At 39.8% G+C, this 20,898-nt stretch overlaps 1 protein-coding gene across 1 annotated transcript in view; it reads right to left on the minus strand.

Annotated features, from left to right (window-relative positions):
* ZNF804A (zinc finger protein 804A) overlaps positions 1–20,627 on the minus strand; it is a 260,991-nt gene extending 240,364 nt beyond the window's left edge. Inside the window, exon 1 of the mRNA XM_089519616.1 lies at positions 20,174–20,627. Within this exon, the coding sequence (XP_089375742.1) occupies positions 20,174–20,284 (111 nt within the window). The 5' untranslated portion in view covers positions 20,285–20,627. The remainder of the gene's footprint in view (positions 1–20,173) is intronic.
* Between the last annotated feature and the right edge of the window lie 271 nt (positions 20,628–20,898).

A 20,898-nucleotide genomic window follows, 5' to 3' on the forward strand; every position in this document is an offset into this window, starting at 1 on the left:
GGCACCATACCCAGCAGCATTGGTTAGTCATTGATTGCACAGAGATAAAGCCACTGTAGCTGCTTTGCAATCTTGAGTTAATGCCTTTATATCCATCTGTCAGCATGACAAGAAATGATGGGGCGAGACAAGGAGAGAATAATACTCTTCACAAGACCTAATTTGTGTCCCTTGTGTTCAAAGTGGCTCACTTTAAGGTGGACTTTAAGGGGGGAAAGCCCTCTTTTACTGTGGCTTTTTCTCATACTAACTCTAGCTACACTTCCGTCATCATTACACTTGTAAATCTAGGTGAGCCAGCTCATATTAGGGAGTTAGAGAATATTCTTGAATTCTCTCCTCCTTGACACAAAAACAAATTAAGTGAAGCTTTACATCAGAAACCCAGGTCCCTGCTGATCTGCTAGTGATGACATCCTTAACATTCCTATTCTGGTCTTAGCCACCAACATCTGTGAATTCATTTAATTCCCTCCTTTTATATGTTCTGTGGCAAATCTTCAAGCTGTTTTGTTCTTTTAAAAGAAAATCAGGCAAGGATATTAGGAATAGTCTTCAGTTAACAGCAATAACAACAACTTGTTGTTGTAGATGAGGGTCTCAAGGAAACAGCAGGCTAAGAAATATTTTGGCCCTGTCTTCTTTATGTGGTAGCAGTGAGGCAAAACAAAAATTCTTTCCTGTCCGCTGTCTTGGTGGGCAAGGCAGCATGAAAAGCAGAACATTCTTATAGAATCACTCCCCATTTTAAGCAATACAAATTCAACAACCTATATAACTATCTGTAGTTTTTTTCTGATACCCAAAACCTACTGCCTGAAATCTCTGCCTCCTCCTACTCATGGTGCCTAACAGCTTAGTGGCAGAAGTGATGCTGGACATATACAGCTTAGATCCAGACTATGTGAAAGAACATGTCTCCCTGTATGAATTTTCCCAAGTCTTAAGATTCACAGGGGAAATGCTCTCTCTTGGTCTCATCACCATAATAGGCCAGTCTGGTGAAGGCATAGGATGAGAGCCTTTTCAGTGGCTACACCCAGGCTGTCAAATTCCCTTCAGTGGAAGATTAGTCTGGACCTTTTATTTATGCAGGTATCTGATGTTTATTTGGTTGTGGGGAGTCTATTTTATGAGGGATACCTGCTTTTTTATCTTCAGTGTTATACTTTCAAATGATTTTGTAATTTCAAAAATTAATGTTTTTTATTTATTATTATCCTATGTCTTAATTGTGGACCAATCTTCAATAATGTTTGTGAAACTGTACTGTATTACATAAACAAACACATACACAATTCCTAAATTCAAGTGAGTTTAGAAAATAATGTCATTGGATGCTTGCATGGGAAGAGAAGGGCTTTTATAAAGGAGATTTTAAAGGAAGTATCAGGTGAATATTGGAATCTTGATATGAGATGAGGAGTGATTTAGATTAAAATTTATGAAATGTAAGCCCTAAGAAATGTAAACAATGGGTTCATTAAGTATTTAATATGTAAACTCTGTGTATCATAGAATGTGTGTGTGTCAAAGAACTTACAAAATTCCAGAAGGCATAACTGTTTGTACTCATCCTAAATGCTGAATGGATGAGAGAATAGAGGAGAGTCAGTGCTTCCAGGACAGATTATACTTTGCCTTTCACCAGGGGATGGTTCCTTTTTTAAGGTTAAGTTAAAGCACAGTACTAACATTGACCCGTGGATAAGTCGACCTTTGTTTTTGGGGTCAATTTCTTGACTAAAATTTCTAGACTTATACATGAGTATATACAGTAAGCATCTCTTATTTCATTGGGCCAGATATGTCTGCTGATTAGTATAGGAAAGATTTAAAACAAAACAGTCTCCAATGTAGAAAAATACTGATGTTAAAAGAGGTGTGGCTCCAAGCTGATGGGAGATAGACTATGTTGATAAAAGCGATAATCTCTGCTCTCAACTAGGCTATGCTAAAGAGATAGGCTTTCTATTCTGCCAGGTATAGTACTGGATGCAACTAAGTATACCAGTGCCCAGGAATATTGATCCCTGGAACCCTGTGTGTTCACAGATGCCTATGTAGAGATGTGTTGTTCCTCAACAGAAAAGGGTATATTGTTTAGAGGATGAATGGCTTAGGTGTATTTTTTTTAGGATGGCAATATTTCTTTAGGTGTTAACTATAAGGAGGCCTGTTAGACAGAGACAGAGAAAAAGATTCAATCCTTATGAAATTATAACATCTTACCTACCATATATTATAATTTAATGAATGTATGATGCCTTACATGTAATTCAGTGCAATGAAAGCAATGTGCCTAGACCTTGAAATGTCTATGTTCCTCCCTAAGGAGAGTGTGTATATTTGTATTTCAATGCTTGTCTATAATAAATAGCCTAAAGGCCTAACAAAGAGCAAGCTCATTCTCCTATAAAGTATCTTGAGATTTCATTACTTAAAAATGCTTAAGTGGAGTGCTGGTATCAATTGCACCTCTCTTGGATTTATTGCAGTCACACATTGGATGTCCAAGTGGCCAGAATGGATCCCAGACATACAGATTTAACTGACAAATGCAAAGAATTCTCAATGACTCGGTATAAAGAGATAAGGGTGAGGAATACTTGTTTCAGTATTATTATACATATTTATCTGTGTAGTTTCAGCACTAGTTTGGCACATGCAATCCGTTTTTAAAAAAATAATGTTATTCCAAATTATATTAATCATAATTAATGGTTTATCATGTATTAATAGTTATATACATGATTATCACTGAAATATATTGAGCATTGTCCATACACTGAGTGTTCATTATACATTAGGAATATTTTCTTGACATCTTAAGTGATTCACAACATATGCTTATTATTAAAATGCCAACACTCTATAAATCACTCAAGAATTTTGGCTTCAAAAGTATTTAATATTTTGTACTGTTTAATGGTTAATATTTGTAATGCTCATGTTTCCATTCCTTATATTTGCACATCCAAAACCAGTTGGATGGTGGTCGAGTAATACAGACAAATTTGACAAACTGCTACATGCAGAATGGGCTGACAACAGGCAGCCTGAACAAACAGATGGCATTTTTCAGAAGGCCTTCATGGACCATAGCTTCATGGAATTTTAAAAGAAATATAGTTATACCACTGAACTCAGAGAGTTGCAATTCCTTCTAAAATTAAAAAGAGATCTACATGATGGTGTTTTTTTTAAAAGAAAGGAAAAGAAAAGAAAGGTCACTAGTTTACAAACACCAAATAATTAACTAGTCAATAATAGAGTAAAACACATCCCTTCAAAATTATTTAGTTCACACCACTCGACTGGTAATGAGATAAGGCTCACCTTGCCTTGAAAAACACATGCCTTTCTTTTGCCTATGATATATTTTGGAGGGGGGAAATGCACATAGGCCCCACACGGTCCAATATTTCACAGATGAAAACTAGGACACCTGTGGCCAAGCAACATCAGAGTGTGCTCCAGATAAACAACATTATTAATGAGGAAAAACATACAACCTAGGAAAGGTGGCAGCAGTTTGCTTTTGTCTAAGCTCACTGAGAAGGGCAAGATTCCACCCCCTTCCACATCTCTCCTCTATTGAGCTAGCCGAGTTAAAATTCCTTCTTCACTTTGAACTCAATTTGTAACTCAGGTAAGCTGAAGTCAAAGGAGGAAATGTGAGGAGGAGCTAGAATTTGGGACATTTTAGAAGCATTTGAAAAGCAGCTAAAACAGTGAAATGATAGAGGATTTATCAGGACTGTCCATGCCAAACTGAGAAAGCTGGAGCATGTGAGATCCATGCAGGAAATGGAAAGGCTTACAATCCAATATAAAACTGAAATAAGCAGAAATGCCATGATAATTCTCATAAAAATAAGAAGACTAACAGATTTTTACATCCGTACTAAGGCCCTATACAGACTGGTTATTTGTGCCGGCCTGTGGGCAGAGTTACGGTGCAGCATCTGCATGCTGGATGCCCTAATCCTAACCCCAGGGTGCCATTTAGGCACGCACCAGTCCACATGGTGCAGCACCAAAGGGGCATTGCAAAAGGAACTGCTTTTTGCGGCTCCTTTTTATGGTCTCCAGAGCCCGGATCAGGGCCGCAGCATGCAGTTGCCATGGCCCTGATCTAACTGATACAGGGGCAGCTATATGCTGCCCCTTTGGGCCTATCTGTACAGCCCCTAAGTATTTAAAAAAAAATGCAAGAATTGCAATTTTCAAAAATTGAAGGAATATATATAAGTCTCCCTCCTTAATTAAGTCAGGTGTGTATGGTAGAATACCTATAAAAACTGTTAATCTATGAATAAGTCAGAAATGTTTTTAGCACCCATAAATGCTCTAACCTTTGAAAATAAATGATCTTAAACAGTGTGGATAAGATCAAAACGAAGATGGGTACATCTGCTTTGTATTGAAACACATTAAGCACATAACTACGAGAAGAAATCAAACAAATTTTAATTCTATGTTGGCATACTTAACTTTTTAAAAAGTACACCATATGTTTTTGAATTTTGTTATTCAAGGACACAACAGCAGATGTTTGGAAATATTTGATTCGAGGTATGCAGGGCGCACAATGACCCAGAAAACCAGAAGATGTAGAATCAGCATACGCATCTGTCACATCCCTTGTATATGAACGTTCACAGCATTATCAGTCATATTTTTGTCTGATACTGCACAAAGAAAGGTATGTGTGTCATGATTAAGGAGGCAATTATTCAATAATTTCCTCGTGAAAGAAGCAATGAGTAGTTTTAGCAATTTTCTTCACAGCGAAAAAAACCTTCAAAAGACACAGATTTTGGAGTTAATTCACAATTCAGGACATATTCTGCACAAAATTCACACATGGTTGTTTTGTATACAAACCATAATTTTCGATAATGAAACATTTTTCTGGACAAAAAGTAATATTTCTGCAAGGAAATTTTTCTGTGCCAAAAAGTTGTTTGCACAGTTGCCATGTGAGAAATTTTTTGCAGAATAAGTGCCAAACTGTGAAGATTCTCATCAGTCCAAGATTCTCCTGATCAGGGTTTCTTGATACTTGAAGCACACATTTCCCTCCCACCACCTAATTTTCAAATATTTTCAAATATTGTTTTCATCCCTATTCATTATGTCCCAGATTCCAGAAATGACATTATGGCCTTCTCCTTCATTTTCTTACTCAAGAGTATCCATTTTGTTTTAGATTTTTTTTAAAAAAATAAGTAAAATACTACAAACTGCTCTCCTGTGTACAAAACACACCTAAGCAGTGACCCTGCATGCATGCACACGCCTCACTATAACTGTTAAACTAACAGAAGACAGTGCAATCCTGTCTAAAAATCCAGCCAGCTGTAAGGGACTAGGATTAACTAGGATCTGCAGCTATGGCCTTCTGGCGGCAGACTCTTCCTTTGACAGCTGTCATCAGAGATCTGCTAGGATAGCCATCTGCCAAGTGAAATGTTCTGCTGGCTAAAACCTACTAGCAGTACAGGCAAAAACTGGGTGGAGAAGAGGCAGGGCAAGGGAGGAGCCAAGTTACTTGAGAAGCAAACTGCCTCCAGCCCAGGGAATGAGCCATGATGCCAGTGCAAGAGTAGCCTACCTGAAGATGGCAATGGTTTGGATGAAGCACAGTTTCAGATAGCCTAGAACTGGCTCAATGGGACATTGATTACCATTTTCTAGCCGACTTTTGGCTCTTCTGCTGGCAGGTCATAGCCAGCATGCAGTTTTCAGATTGCTTGGATGGCTAATCACTGGGATCAGTAGCCAGAAGAAGCTTCTGTCTATCCCTAACCTTCCAACAGCTGGCACATCTTTGCATTAGAGTGGCATTGCCGAACTGTTACAATTACAGTGAGAATGACATTAGAGTCACAGCATTACTTCGTTATGCCTTCATTGTTAAAAGGAAATAACAACAAACAACTCATTCTTTGTAGCTACTTACAAAGCTTTTGTGGAACAAAACCATAAAGCCAGGTGGGTAACTTTGATAGAGTACTATTTGCAATGCAAAAAGTTTCATTGCATTATTATTCTATAATGCTGAACCAAAACGCAGCACTCACTCTTACTGATCATGTAATAGATTCCTAGTTGTTTTAAAACCACCTCATCCTTATTAAGGTCTGCCAAGCTGGACTTGCCAAGCTGAGCCTCTAATTCATGACTATGAATTAACAGACCTTAATCTGTCACTACTTCTTTGAGAAGGATCATATTTAAAGGTCAGTTCACCTGCTAAAGTGTTTGAGAGTCACGTGTGTCATAACAGAAAATCCTTTCAAATTCTGGTAGCAATTCTGAAGGACTCTGCTGTGAATACTCCACAAATCAACCTGTCCGTAACTTCTGACTATTCGTGTATCTAGCCAGACAGTATGCGTTCTTATGTATGTTGGCATGTGATTAAAAACTGGGGAGAAATACTCCATGGTGGATGTTTATAAATTACAAGGCTAGATTACATATTTGGAAGTAGCCGTGTTAGCAATATAGCAAAGTACAATAACATCCAAAATCCACAAAACAGTGATACCTTTAATTGGCCAGGCAGAATGCACAAAATACACAATATCAGGTTTTTGACGCTCTACTGGCTTCTTCATCAGGCAAAAGTGTTAAGAACCATACAGGAGAAAAAATATATAAACTGGCAATGTTAGTCACAGACTTGCATTTCTCAAGTTGTTGGTGTGTTGTTCTTTGGAGAGATATCTATGCAAGCTAGTGCCTCCTCCTTCTGGCCATGTGACACTGGAGCAAAACATTCCAAAGCACAGGAGGTACAATTTGAATTCTATTAGCAATGCCAAAAGGTACTTCTTTGGAGGTTCCAGATGTCGCCATCCTTTGTGAAGTCACAACCCCTTCTGTTAGGCAGAAAATGTTGATTCTCTCAAGAGAAACCTCTATGCTTTTGCATTAGAGAAAAATATGTGTTGTTTTGGTAAACCATGCCAAATGAAGTCCCAATTTTTCATTATTTTTCAAAAATTATTTATTTAAAAAAATGTTGGAGGTAGAAGCTTCAAATAGTAAAATCCCAGTCCGCTGGCTCCCACGTTAGGATTTCCTGCAGAGGCTAAAATGCAGTATCTAAATTAGCTAGACCTGACCTGTGTAATAGTCACTAAGGAATGAGCAGAAAGTGCCTAAAGAGAAAACAGAACTCTCACACTTGGCATCCCCAAATATGCCTTATTTTCAAATGGACAGCCCCTCTAATGAATCCTTCTAATCTACTATCATGAGATTTTCTCCTCCTTGGCATAAAATTGTGTTTCAACATATCAGAGACTTTTATTAATCTGTCTTTTACTTCTCAAGTCTTGTTTGTATTGTGTTTTGTTGTTTGTGCTCTATGCAAATCATGTTTTAGACAATAATCTACTGAATTAGCACAATATAAATCATTTTTGTATAAATTAATTATTTGGACAAAATAGTCCCAAAATTAGCAAAGTCATTTAAAAAATACAAATAAATGTATGCAATCTCACTCACTGGGGAGAACCTTTTACCTTATTCATGCTCATGTGTGAGAACACCCCCCCCCCCAAAATTGCATCTGTATAGTCCATGCAATACTTTAATTACTAATACCACCCGCAACCATTTGCTTCAGTATTCCTCACCTCATGAGCAAGAGATTTGTTACTTTACTTTGGTGAAGTGACAAGATTCTTATTTTACTTCCCTGTGGGAAAAATGAACAAGACAAAAGTCATCTGACCCAGCAAGACATCTCCCAGCTGCTACCCTGCAAGCCTATCTGACCTAGAAACTTTCATAAAGGCTGGAGTGTATCATCTTACTCAGTGGAGCCTATAAATATAAAAGTTCAAGGATAACTCTAGCGTTAGGCAGGCTGAAGCAATCACCTCAGAGGGTCAAGTGCTGGGTTGTGGAAGTAAGGTGTCAGAGGAGAGAGTGGTATGCTAAATAGCTTGAATCATACTCGCTGCATAAAACTGTTGGCTCAGTTGCTAGTCCAGTCTGTTTTTGTACATGGACTGAGTTGCAGTACCATCTTGTTCTGCAGCTCAGATTGTCAAATATCTCTCCACTCTGGGCTAGCTCTGAAGGATATTTATTGGCCTTCATGCCTGATCTCCCCATAGTTCTTCTCTGGGCAGAGTTATGGAGTTGTGGCCTCATATTAGCCATTGATGTGTTGTTAATGTAATGATTCCCAAGGATCAGATTGCAACATACACTCTCTTGGAAAACTATTTATATTCTGCACCATAGGCTAGGGCTAACTATTTCTCTAATATCTCCATCTTTGAAACTTCAAAAGGAGCAGTGAGAAGGAGCTTACCCCTCACTGTCAAACCTCCACTAAGGCATACATGACCCACTACAAACAGAAGAAAAACATGTGCACACAGCTGCAGTACAGTAATGTTTTATCTGTTAAAAAAAGCACACTACAAATGCTTTGCAGCAGCTCTCATGTGTGCTACTTAAGTAAAAAAGAAAGGAAGCATTTTCCAATCTGTCAGATATTTTTCAAGGGAATAAGTGTTCTGATCCAGATCATTCACAAGTCAGAGTTTCTATCTAGCAAATGAAATATCCCACTTATTCCCCAAGCCCACTCTTTAGCAGAGAACCAAATGTGCTAAGAGACTCTGCTTGGAGAATGCCAGACTCCCAGTGCATTACTTGAGATGTATTCACTGACTATGCAGATTCTCTGGCCGTTAGCATATGGCTAAAAGTCAAGCAAACAAAGCCAATTAAAATCAAGACTAGTTTTGTGCAGAGTGGAGAGACAGCATCTGCCACCTATTTTAGAACTAACATTAAAATGCCGTGGTTAGTATTAAAATTAAAATACCGTCCTTCTGACAATTATGAAATCTAAAATCAAAGCAGCATCAAATACTGGTGAATATTTTAATTTTATTAAAGAAATTCTAACTGTAACTGTAAGGGCTTCCTTCAGTGTAGTGGTATTGCTCCAAGCAATATGGGACATCAAGATTCATGTCATTTCTCCTAATGGAGAAGAGGAAAGCTTGGCAAAGTTACTCTTCTGCACTGCCATATTCACCTTGATGTCTGAGGGAGTCTGAGAGCTGTATTTCAAGATGTAACTTTTGCATTCTCTGACCCAGAACAAAGTTAGGTTAAGAGCACTGAAGAAAATGAGAGCCAGTGTAGTGTAGTGGATTAAGTGTTGGACTAGGACACTGGGAGATCAGGGTTTGAATCCCCACTTGGTCATGGAAACCTACTGGGTGACCTTGGGCAAGTTACACTTTCTCGGCCTCCAAAAAAGGCAAGAGTAAACAAATTCTTCCAAGAATACCCTGGGTTAGGTTGACTTTAGGGTCACCTTAAGTCACAAATGATTTGAAGGCACACTACCATAACAAAAATACATTCAAACTTGGAAAAGTGGTTAGATATAATCACGTGGCACTGTTCAAAGTGCTGTACTGTTGGTGTGTGTATGTGTGTGGGGGGGGGGGAGAATGATGGCCCAGAACAGGCACCTATAGAGGGCCCAGAGAGCTGCCCAAGGGTAACAGGTGCTGATGATTTTGATGTTGGCTTTTATGTAGTTCTTGTTTCTACATTTCCTGAAGTAATGTGGCAGATTTAATGGTGCACCATATTTCTCTATCATCAGACTTGGAGTGTGTGGTACTCTAACATGTGGAACTCTAGCATAGAGCCATATCCACACAATCTGCTCTCATTTTTCACCTTCCAACCAATAGTGTCACTACTGCAGCCAGCACCGGCTGACGTCTTGGGGGGTGACACCCAGTAGACCCATCCCCACCCCTCCTTCCCATGGCCTGATTTTCCTCACACAGAACCAGGTCCTAGCAAGGAACCAGACTGAGTGCATACACACCCCCTGCACATCCTTGCCACAGCAAGAAGGATGGGGGGCACATGTGCACTCAGAAAGACTCCTTGCTGTAGACCAGTCCTCCTATGAGGAGAACCGATCCACAGCAAGGGGTGGCATGTGCACCCTTGGTAAGGCTGAACCTGCCCCCTGCACCTCCTTGCAGAAGCCCCACCCCTTTCACTTTGGAAGCCACACCCCTGCCCTGCCCAGAAGCCTCCCCCCCCACAACAGGTGACACCAGAGGCGGAGATGCCACTGCTTCTAACTGGCATCAGCGAAACCATGGAATTTCAGCAATTCTTCTTTTATTTATAATTGTTCCTATGCCTTTATCTGAATAGAGTCCTTGAATCTATATTTCTTGCTCCTTACAGTTCTCTAAAAGTTCCACAACAGAGTGAGGTGGGAATGGAAGACAATGAAGGGGGTGGGGAAGCAACCTGGCAAATCTGTGTTGAACATCCTTTGCCTGTTCTTCACCACTGCATTCCATTGGCTTTAATTATCCCTGAAATAGATTATTGTCCTTATCACTAAGATGACATCCTCAGAAGTCATTCAACCTGATTCTAACCCTTAACATATTCAGTATAACACCTACTACTTTCTTTGCAATACAGGATTTACTACTAATTAAAATCAAGAAGGCAATGAGAAGGAGAAAAATAAGGAGGGTTCTTCCTCTTTAAATGTCAAATGTAACATGGTATGTGGACAGATGGACAAAGCAGGAACAGAAGAACAAAATCTATGTTAATTCCCACGATTTATTTTTAACCAAGGGCTGAGGGAAACACAAACAAGACTGGGAATGAATGTGACATATGTTAGAGTTGGATTACTTGTTTCAAATTTGATTTATTCACTTTTTTAAAGGAATGGTTGACTAGATGCTGCTGGACTTATATTAAGGGACCATAACAGAAAAGAAGTCAATGATGTTTATTGGATTTACTTACATATGTAAGAATTCAATGCTGTGACGTGCAGTACAAAAGATTTAACAGGGCTCAGCTTTAAATCTCACCAAAGTTGAAAATTTATTAGGTAGCTACAGGGAAATGCCATTTTCAGTTTCAGCTCCTTTACCCAATCCACTGTATGGGAGCTCACGTATGGACCCATTTCAAAAAGAATAATATCCCACCAATCAATTTTTTTTCAAAGAAAAGGGAGCCGCCATGTCAAAATGCTGACCTGCCCCCAAAGCAGTCCTCAACAGGCAACTGGAATTTCTAAGCTGGGATGAACAATTTATGGCCCTTTGGAAGTTAGGGCACTGCAGCTCTCAATATCTTTCACATTTGGCTGATGGAAATTACTGTCCAATGACAGATAGAGGATCACATATTCCCCACCTTTCCTCTCAGCGAAGGACTACATGCTCAGGAACAGAAGAAACAAGCCCATAAGAGGTAATAGAAATTACTATTCTTCCTAGGAATACATGTATAGTGTACATATATACATATTTAGAGCCAAGAACAGGAAAGCTAGGCCACAGAGTAGTACAATCTTTTTGTCCCAATTAGAAATTGCACAAATGCAGGTTTATATGGCTTAATCCTCCATTGCCCCACCCCCAAACTAATTGAAAGCATTAAGCCATATCTAAAGGCTTCCTGTTACTGAATATATCTTACTTCTGAGGAGGCTTCTTATTACTGGGGACATTACTATCTTCCATCTAGTAGCTCAGAGATTTAATAGCATCTAATGAACAAATATGAGAGTGCAGGCTGTGAACAGTTGATTATTTACACCTTCAGGATCCCCTTTCTATGTACACCAATTTTCAAAGATGTATGGCTTACACTTCTGAATCTATCACAGACGGTTGCCTTTGTGTATGAGCCCACAAACACACAATCTCTTTCATTACTGTAGCTCTAAACACAGATCAAGATGATCATCCCTTGCAAAAGCAAAATGTGAAAACTGTGGGTGGCTAAGAATTTTTTGTTGATTTTTTTAAAAAAGAAGAATGAACAGAATTTTACAAATTTCTTCAAACTCAACATAAGAACATAAGAAAATAAGATTTAAAAATAATGAATGGAGGCGGAGCTGACATGATTGTCCATTCAGGTTTATGGCTCCAGATGCTTAACCCTGGAAAATCTGGCTTTGAATCTCTGTAGATTCAGCCCTTATAAAGATGAATCAATCAGTGCCTTTTTTGTCGTTGTTCCTGAAGGTTTCTTTATCTTTGACCTACACAGTAAGCAGGTACCATCTTTGTCCTTAGAATAGTTGTATCTACTGAATTTTTCCAATATAGACAGACTCTTATCTAAATGCCTTGACGGCACCTGATGCCACCTGGACATTAAGTAGGGTCAGTCCTCATGGCTTGGACAGGGGACCATCAAGGAATGTCAGCTGTGGTAGACTATATTTAAAAGGAGAGCAATGAAAAGCCATCTCTGAGTATTCTTTTCCTAAGAAAGCCCTATGAAATTCATGAAGTCATCAAAAGTCAACAGGCAATGAAGGAAGAGAAAGTGTGAGAGAGAGATGGAAGAGAATTTCAATTTGTTGCTTTTAAGGAATTTACTTTAAAAATGCAAATACCTTTATATTCAGGAGGAAAAGAACTTGGGATTAGCCAGAAATCAAATGATCGTAAATATGAAACTGACAGATTTTCTCCATCCCTACTGAAAAGGCAACCTAAAAATTGTGCTTGAAATGAGGAAGATTGCCCATTTATGTACAGTCCAGGAACATTCATTGAAAAGCTCCACTGAGATGGAGTGAGTAAGGTAAGTACTTACTCACAAGACAGCACAAGATGTTATAGCTGTCAGGAAATGGCATGGTTTGGTTTTCTGAAGAAAAGAATATGACTGTTTCACAAGATCTGGTTTCCCAAACTTCTCACACAAGTAACAGTCTAATAAGGTATTCATTCCATAACACAAACTTCTGAAACTGTCTTTTTGCAAGGCTGATATATAACCACACACATTTCTGGCTGAACAAATTGGAACACCAAAATGTTAACAGCAAAGAAATAAAAAGTCAATGTAGAAGCTTTCGACATTACATCCCCTTATTATGCTGCCTACTGTGCTGCCAACAACATATGCTGACACTCCATAAGGTTTTCATTTCCACATCCAACAGATACAGAAAAGCAATATGTACAACAGTTTCTTCAATCCAACCTTAGCAATTGCCAAAGGTGCTCCCCTATCAGCAGCAAATTGGTCCACGCGCAACTGGCATTCATCCAGTAAACCTAGACAGTTATTTTGAATTTACGTGACTGCAAGTGCTCTTAATGTCAGCTGCTAATGGGCAGGTTTGCTTTCACTTGGATAGGATAATGTTTGAATAGACTACATTCTAGGATTTGTGAGGTCTTACTTTAACCCTGTCTGAAAACATACTGAATCATCATGCTGTTGTTTTTGTGCACACCATAGATGGAAAAAAAAAAACCCCAATGGATCAAACAAGACATTTCAGAAATCTTTGTGTGAAATGGAATCAAAGCCTTTCTAGAAATGTGAAGTTGAAGGCTTTTATGGTCAGCATCCATAGTTCTTTGTGGGTTTTTCAGGTTGTGTGGCCATATTCTAGAAGAATTCCTGATGTTTCGCCAGCATCTGTAGCTGGCATCTTCAGAGAAACTTCCAGATCTGGATCAAGGACTGCCAGTGATATTTGGTCAAAGGCTATGTTTTGTGGATGGTTTCACAATGAATAATTTAAGAATCCACCGTACACTCAAGAAAAGTCCACACACTTCATAGGTGATACATATGCTTTAAATATTATAGGCAGCAGCATAGCTGGAAAGTGGGAAACTGAAAACTCCTCTATTCTTCACATGCAAGCTTAGAGGTTGTTTTATTTCCTCCACATTCTGGTCCAAAGGCTTGAGCAATCTAACTCCCCTCATGAACAATCAAGTTGACAAGTATGGAGCATGGATATGCAGGTATTGTGAGATTAAAATGGAGTTATGATACGTAGGAAAGAAATCTGTTACCAAAAACTTTGGTGGTATTACTTTACGTTTCAAGAAACAATCAGAAAACATCAATACGTTTTTTAAAAAAAATAAAAAGAAGAGTGCAGTTTTATAAGAAACACATGTGTGTTCACCATTTCTTCATCTCATAATGCTTATCACACCTTGACTAAAGTTTTCAGGGACACAAAGAGACAAACATTGTTGCTTTTAAACTTCTATTTTGAGGGGGAGATGTGTCTTTATTTCTTTAGCTGCCTCCTAAAGGAGTGAGTTATACAAGTAACGAAGGTTGGTAGATACAAGAATAATTCTAATACCTTAACACTACTATTTCCCCATGGGCCAGGAGACCTTTATGGATATGGGAACTACTTGTGGGCCAAATGATGTCAGAGGATAAAGCCGCACCACTAATGATGGGCTTCCAGACATTCTCAACTCCCAAACATTCGCAATCCTTAGCTGAAAATTAGTCAGAAAACACTTCAGTCAGGGCCTATGCTATGCCTTCCCCAGTCAGGGAAGATGCAAGATCATGTCCAGTAAGCTAGGCAGCCTAGAGATACGTGAGAGGAATAGAGAGGTATTGGGAATTTCCATTGTCATCTGCCATCACTGATTAGTAATAATGTTGGGTTGGACTAAGATGTTAGCCCTACTGCATCTCCCACATGGTACATGGAGCTGGAGCTGGATAGGAAAGAGGACACACAAGTTCTTTGGCCAAAGGTTCCAATCTGCCAGCCTCTGCCCGCAGCCTGGCTGAGGAACAAATGCTGGTCAGACAGATAAACTTTATTTGGAAACATCAGCAATTTATAGAACTTTCAGTGGTAAATGAACAGAGAGAGTGCTGCATGAGCAGAAAGTTGTTTTCCATAAATTGCAAGGCCTTATTCCTAGAGAACAGTCTTTGTAATGTCATCATTTCTGTAAACAAGCAGATGCTCTCAGGGTCGGACAGTCCATTTCTAAATTATTCTTATTATCTTATCTATGGCATTGACCCTGGACACAGTTCTTGCAATTACATCAGCTAGCAAAAAGCATGTGAAACAGACTAAAAATGGATTTCAGATATTTTTTACCCACAGAAGGACTTTGTTTAGAATGGCTTAGGAAATAAGAAATGACAATTAAATGCTTGAATATACTTTGGCATCTAACTATAACAAGCGATTTCTGTGCTTGTTGCAGTGGGGGAGAGAGTGGATCCTGGGAAGTGGCTTTGGAAGGAGCCTCCATACACTGAATCAAGGCCACAGGCTACAGTTTTCCCATTCCTGAGCTCAAAAGTCAAAGTGTATTGAAGTTAAAACAACAGAGCCTTAAAGGCTGTAAGACACCTAGCAAAATAACCCTTTCATTTCCTTGAAATCATCCACTAAAATACATCTACCACATTTACCAGGAAACTTCTCTTATTGTTTAAGTGCTTCTATAGGCAAGACTCCCTGCCCCACAAGCTCTTAACAGCAAAATGGAAAGGCAGACTATGCTTTGCAATTAAGAAGGCCTCTTTTTCAGTCCCTGGAATCTTCAGCTGAAAACATCAAGCCACAGGTGATGGGAACAACTTTCACACCAGACCCTGGAAACCTGCTGGCACCCTGAGTAGACAATATTATTATTATTATTATTATTATTATTATTTGTATTCCTCTTAATCTTGAAGAATCCAAGCGGATGATAGGCTACAACACACTAATAGTATAAACTGACCCAAGACAGCTTTTATTGTTTCTTTTTGGCTAAAGAACAATGGAAGTATGATTGGTGCAAAAAAGTAGAATGTGTTTGGACCAGTGGGCATAGGACTTCTATGTTCAAATTTTATTTCATGCTACATATTTTCCATTTGTTTAACACACATATACGCACACCCTGGGTCCCTGAAAAGATTGCTGAAATGAATGATGGCACCTTTCTAGCTGTATGGGTCTATTGTTTCACTATAAGACATTCTTTCAAACTTTTTTGTACATTCCTTATAGAAGAATTATATCTGCAACCTTATAGGTATTGGTAGGTAGGTCCCATTGTGTCCCATGGTGCTCATTTCCAGGATAGTATTTGTGCAGTTGAAAGTGTGTTATATTTTCAGAGAACATTGTGGAAACTAATATTTGTCATACTTTACCAATAAGATCAATAGAAATGGAGGGTGTTTGTCTATACTTTGTGTCTGATGATATATAACTAACACAATCATCCTAGTAGTTATCTCCAAGCACTGGGGCAAAAAAAAAAAGCTAGGGGACTCCCTGTCTCCCTTTTCTTACTCATGAGAAAGTTGGCAAAGAGCATAGAAGGCTGGGATTTTATTTTTGTTTCCACTCTCGCCAGACCACTAGAGGGTCTTCCTAGCAAGAGTAGTATTAAACCCCGTTGCAGCAAAACTCTTTCTAAAGACCAAAACACGTCACAAAGTTAGTCAAGAGGTGAAAGAAAAGTAAGAGGGATTAGCTACTCAGCAGTGGCCCCTCTTGGCCAATGAAAAAAACTACACAAACTTCAGAATCCATAAACCTCAGAAGGAGAGGATGCTATAAAAACTTCACACTATCACTCAGATTTTTCATTGTTCTTTTTACTAGCATCACAGGCCCCTCAACTTCTGATGTTTCCTAGCAATGCATTCACTTTCCCCAACAGCAAGACAGTCATGCTAAAATTGTTTGTATGTTCCCTATGTTTAAAAAAAGTGTGAATGAAAGTTAATTTCTTCATCAGCCACCTATATATATGGCAGAATAACATACTTTAATCCAGGGGTGTGCATGCACATGCACACACACACTGTGGTTGGACTGCAAAACTCACCACCAGTAGCCAGCATAATAAGTGATCTAGGATTCTGGGAGTTGCAGTCCATAAACATCTAGAGAGCTGCATGATTCCCACTCCTGCCCAAATCCTTCAAAGCAAATTCAAGCCAAGCTTTAGCTGCAATATTCTGTGTCCAGATGTTATGCCATGCACTCTGAGCAAATGGATGCCTTTTAGCTACTTCACAAGTCTCAAACGCTGTTGGATAACAACTACCTTTGAAGGTCTGAGTGCAGGTAAGAACAGTGTTTATGGCTATGGGCACAATCAAGAGGTTTATATTTTACGCTGGACTGCAACTTTTAACTAATCATTTATATTTACAAACTTGCAATAGGTTTTCAATAGTGCTCACAATCAATCAATGGGCATGTTTTAAGATATTATTTTTATTACAAGAGCCTAACAAAAACAGTCAGTAGCAAAAACTGTTGTTGTTGTTTTTTTAAAAAAATCTGCCTTTTTTTTCTTGAATGAAGAGGATGCATTCAGAGCTGGGAGATTAGTGGAGTTCCAAATGTTGTTTTGCTCAGGTTCCCAGCAGCCCCTTGCCAGCCTGGACAATGGTAGAGGATAATAGGAATAGCAGTTCACTGACTTCTGAAGAAGCACTGTTTCCTCATTCATTTTAATATGAGGCCTATTGAGACAACCCCACATATAATATAAAAGCAAACACTTTTTTTTTGCTCCAGAATGACTGCTTTACTAGTATGCAAAATCATGCAGATTTAATTGATTCCTATAATGGAATAAATCTCACCTGATCTAATTAATTGGCTAACAGTCCTAGTCCCCCCCCCCCAGTTATTTCCTTTCTTTAAAATACACTTTATGCCCATTCTCTTATATGACAAGAAAAAAGGGGGAGGGGAGACACTCACAATAATATAGAATTAATATTTCCATGAATATCCCAAAATCTCTCTGGTAAGATTTTCTAAATTAAATTATTTTTAAGAACCACATTTACATCCAAGTTGGCTGGCACTGTGAAATAACTTTACCTTTGCTTTCAAAGAGAAATGAATTTCATTCTTGAGAGCATTAGGCTGCCTTATAAGCAGATTTCCCTTATATTATCTTTCAAGAAGACTGCTGAATCACTTTCATTAAATTAACTTTTTTGAAAATAGTCCCAAAATATAGAAGCTACATTAGATCTGAGGCAAAGGCCAACTTTACCACTTAACAAATAACTACAGGTCTATGCCAGGACTTTAAAAAGCACATGCCACTGCTATCTTTTAGTAGGTTTTTTAAAATGAGGGGATACAAAGTATAAATTTTTCAGAAAATTCATGTTTGCTTCCAATCATTTTGAAAAAGTGACGCTGAATTTTCAGATGCACTGAATGGTTGTAACATAATCTGATATGTAATAATGTTTTAGGATATAATAATATGACATTTAAAGATGCCACGTGTCATTTCCCCAAACAGAACTTTGTAGTTACTTCCGGAAATACATGAACTTGAAAGTGTAATCTTCTACTCAGTTTGAGGTTGGATGAGTGAGTGTATAACTTCTGTGAAAGTACCTGAAACATAATTGATTGTAACAAACTTACTTATATCAACAGTTAGGTTTTGAGGCCATTGTAGGTTGTGATACTAGGAACATTTTATTAGAATTGTAACCACTGGTGTCCTAGGAACTTCTTTCCAAGCAATTGTGCTCTAGGATCAGCATTACTTAGCACAGATATAGTACTGATAGGATGCCTATACTTTCCTATTAAGTAATGCACAGTGTACTCAAAATGACTGCAAACAAAATTTACTATCATTTAACCAGTGTAAATCCAGACATGTGAGAATCGCTCATAAATTGCAGAATTTCATCAATGAATCATTCTTACCATGTCTTTTCTTGAAGAACCCACTAGTCACTGTGACACGGTTTGTACCACATTTTTTTTAATGTCATTGGTGTACACATATGCAATCCCTTCAGTTTGGTTTTGCATTTGCCACCCCCACCTTGATAAGACATGAATGAAAGAATATAAGATTTGGAGTGGATAAGATATCATTTAATGAGACCACTCTACAAAGTAGCATGCGTCCTTTCCCCACACCAAAGATACTGAGTCCTAGAACTGGAAAAAGTGAGGATAGAAATAATACTAATGCTAATACTACTAATAATAAAGTTCTGTTTAGCATATTTGTAAATAGCTATTTTTAAGGATTAGCTTCAAACCTTATGTAATTTCTAAAGATGGCTTTGTAGGCATATTTAGCACAAGGGGGAGGCTATCCTCACATAAAAAGGAAGTGCATTTACCATTCCCTCACTGCTACAGAAAAGTTTTTAGAGTGGAAAAGAGATTAGAAAACAATGTCTTTCCATCTCACTTCCAAAAGCATACCCAATACTCTGGAAACTTTTCAAGGATTTCTAACATACATATCATATTTGGACTGAGATCCACTAGGGTCTCACAGTTAGTAGACATCCTATATCAGATGTGCCTTGTGGGGGGAAAAAGTCCTTGAGAAAGAATTTCTCCCAGCTGCAACATAACACAAGCAAGACCAACTACGCCATAGTTAACAATCTAAGCAAAGGATTGCCATTCTAATGTATGCAAAAATTAACTTTAATGAGTGTGTGTGTGTTTTTAAATTGATAACCTCAGCAGTCTGTGTGTTCAGATAAGCCCACCATGGGATGTTAACTAAGTACCCAGCCATGTTATGCCAATTCAGGAGTCTCACATTGTTCAAAGGGGCTGACTCCCTAATCCGCAGTATCAAGAATGCAACTTTAAGCACTTTGAAGTCAAGCTGCTATCCATGTGAGAGCCTGTGTTGAAGTCACTTTACAACTTCTCATTCTCATTGAAGGAAATGTCCATAACTTGTAGAGTCATTATCACTGTCAGCCTGATCAAAACCTCAGCTGTCTTGAGCCTCAGAGTTTTCCTTTACTTTCTAATGCCCCAGCTCTTCTTGGGTAAAGACCATGCGTTGGCGCTAGATCTAGACCTAGACATGAGGTGGAGATCCCTTCCTTCTCTGGAGGAGTAACCTTGCTCAAGAGAAGTTTCCAACACTCTGGAGGCATGGAGCAGAAGGAGGCAGATTGGCTATGGCTTTACCTTCTCAATAAGAAATCCTTCCATGAGACTCTGTCTCCGCTTCACTCAGCTCCCATAAACCAGGCCATAGAAGCGGAAACCCTTCTAGGTAGGGGCAAAAGTAGAAAAACCCTGGGGAGGGAGATCTCTGAACAAACTAAAAGGTCCCCCTTCCTTCCTACTGTGCCTCTTTCCTTTCAGCCAACCTCAGCCAACCGAAAGCGCCTTCAGAGCCAGCTCCATTGGAGAGCCTCGCCCGGAGCTGTCCAGGGACCCTGGTGCTGAAAGCAGGGAAGCCCAAGCCAGGCATCGAAAGGAGGAGGAGGAGATCATGCGGAGGGATCGGACATGGAGAAAGGCCAAGCGGCCACCCCTTACCAGAGTTTTGTTGCCGTTCTTGCTGAGAGGACCTCGGAAAACCCCCTTGATGTTGCGAAAGTGCCCATTGCTGAGGTGCGCGGAGCTGATGACAATGTAGTAACACTCCATGGGGCAGCCGCCTCGGAGCCTCCGCTGCCCACCTTGCCATGCACCCCGAAAGGCAGGGGGCGGGAGGGCTAGGCTGGCCAAGGACCCGGGGGGCAGAGACAGAGGGCAGCCAGCCAGCCAGCCCCCCAGGCATGGGAGAAGGCTGCCTCTCTTGGCCCCCCTCTCCGGCGAATCTCTCCAACGAAGGGGGCGGGTGGGGATAGCCCAGGTCTCCTTCCTTTCTGCAGGGTTGAGGGAGAAGGAGAGAGAAGCCCCGCAGGAGGGGAGCTTAGCGATGGCAGGAGCCGGCGGCGGGCATTGCCCAGGCAGCCTCCCTCTTTTTCTCTCGGAGGAGGAGGAGGAGGAGGAGGAGGAGGAGGAGAGGCACCCTTGGCAGCCTCCGCAGCCCTGTCGCCTCGCCGGCGGAGTCTGAGCGGCTGCCTCTCGCCCGGGAAGGGCGCTATTATAGCGAGCAGCCTTGCCGCTCCATTGCACGGAGCCAATGGCAGGGAGGCGCTAGGGCTGAGCCGAGGAGGAGGAGGAGGAAGAGGAGGAGGGGAAGAAGGAGGAGAACGAGGAAGAAGAGGAGGACGAAGAGGAAGGAGAAGGAAGAAGAGGAGAAGGAGGAGGAAGAA

This window comes from Sceloporus occidentalis, unplaced genomic scaffold, assembly GCF_023333645.1.
Source record: "Sceloporus occidentalis isolate IW3139 unplaced genomic scaffold, rSceOcc1.0.p SCAF_4, whole genome shotgun sequence".
NCBI lineage: Eukaryota > Metazoa > Chordata > Lepidosauria > Squamata > Phrynosomatidae > Sceloporus > Sceloporus occidentalis.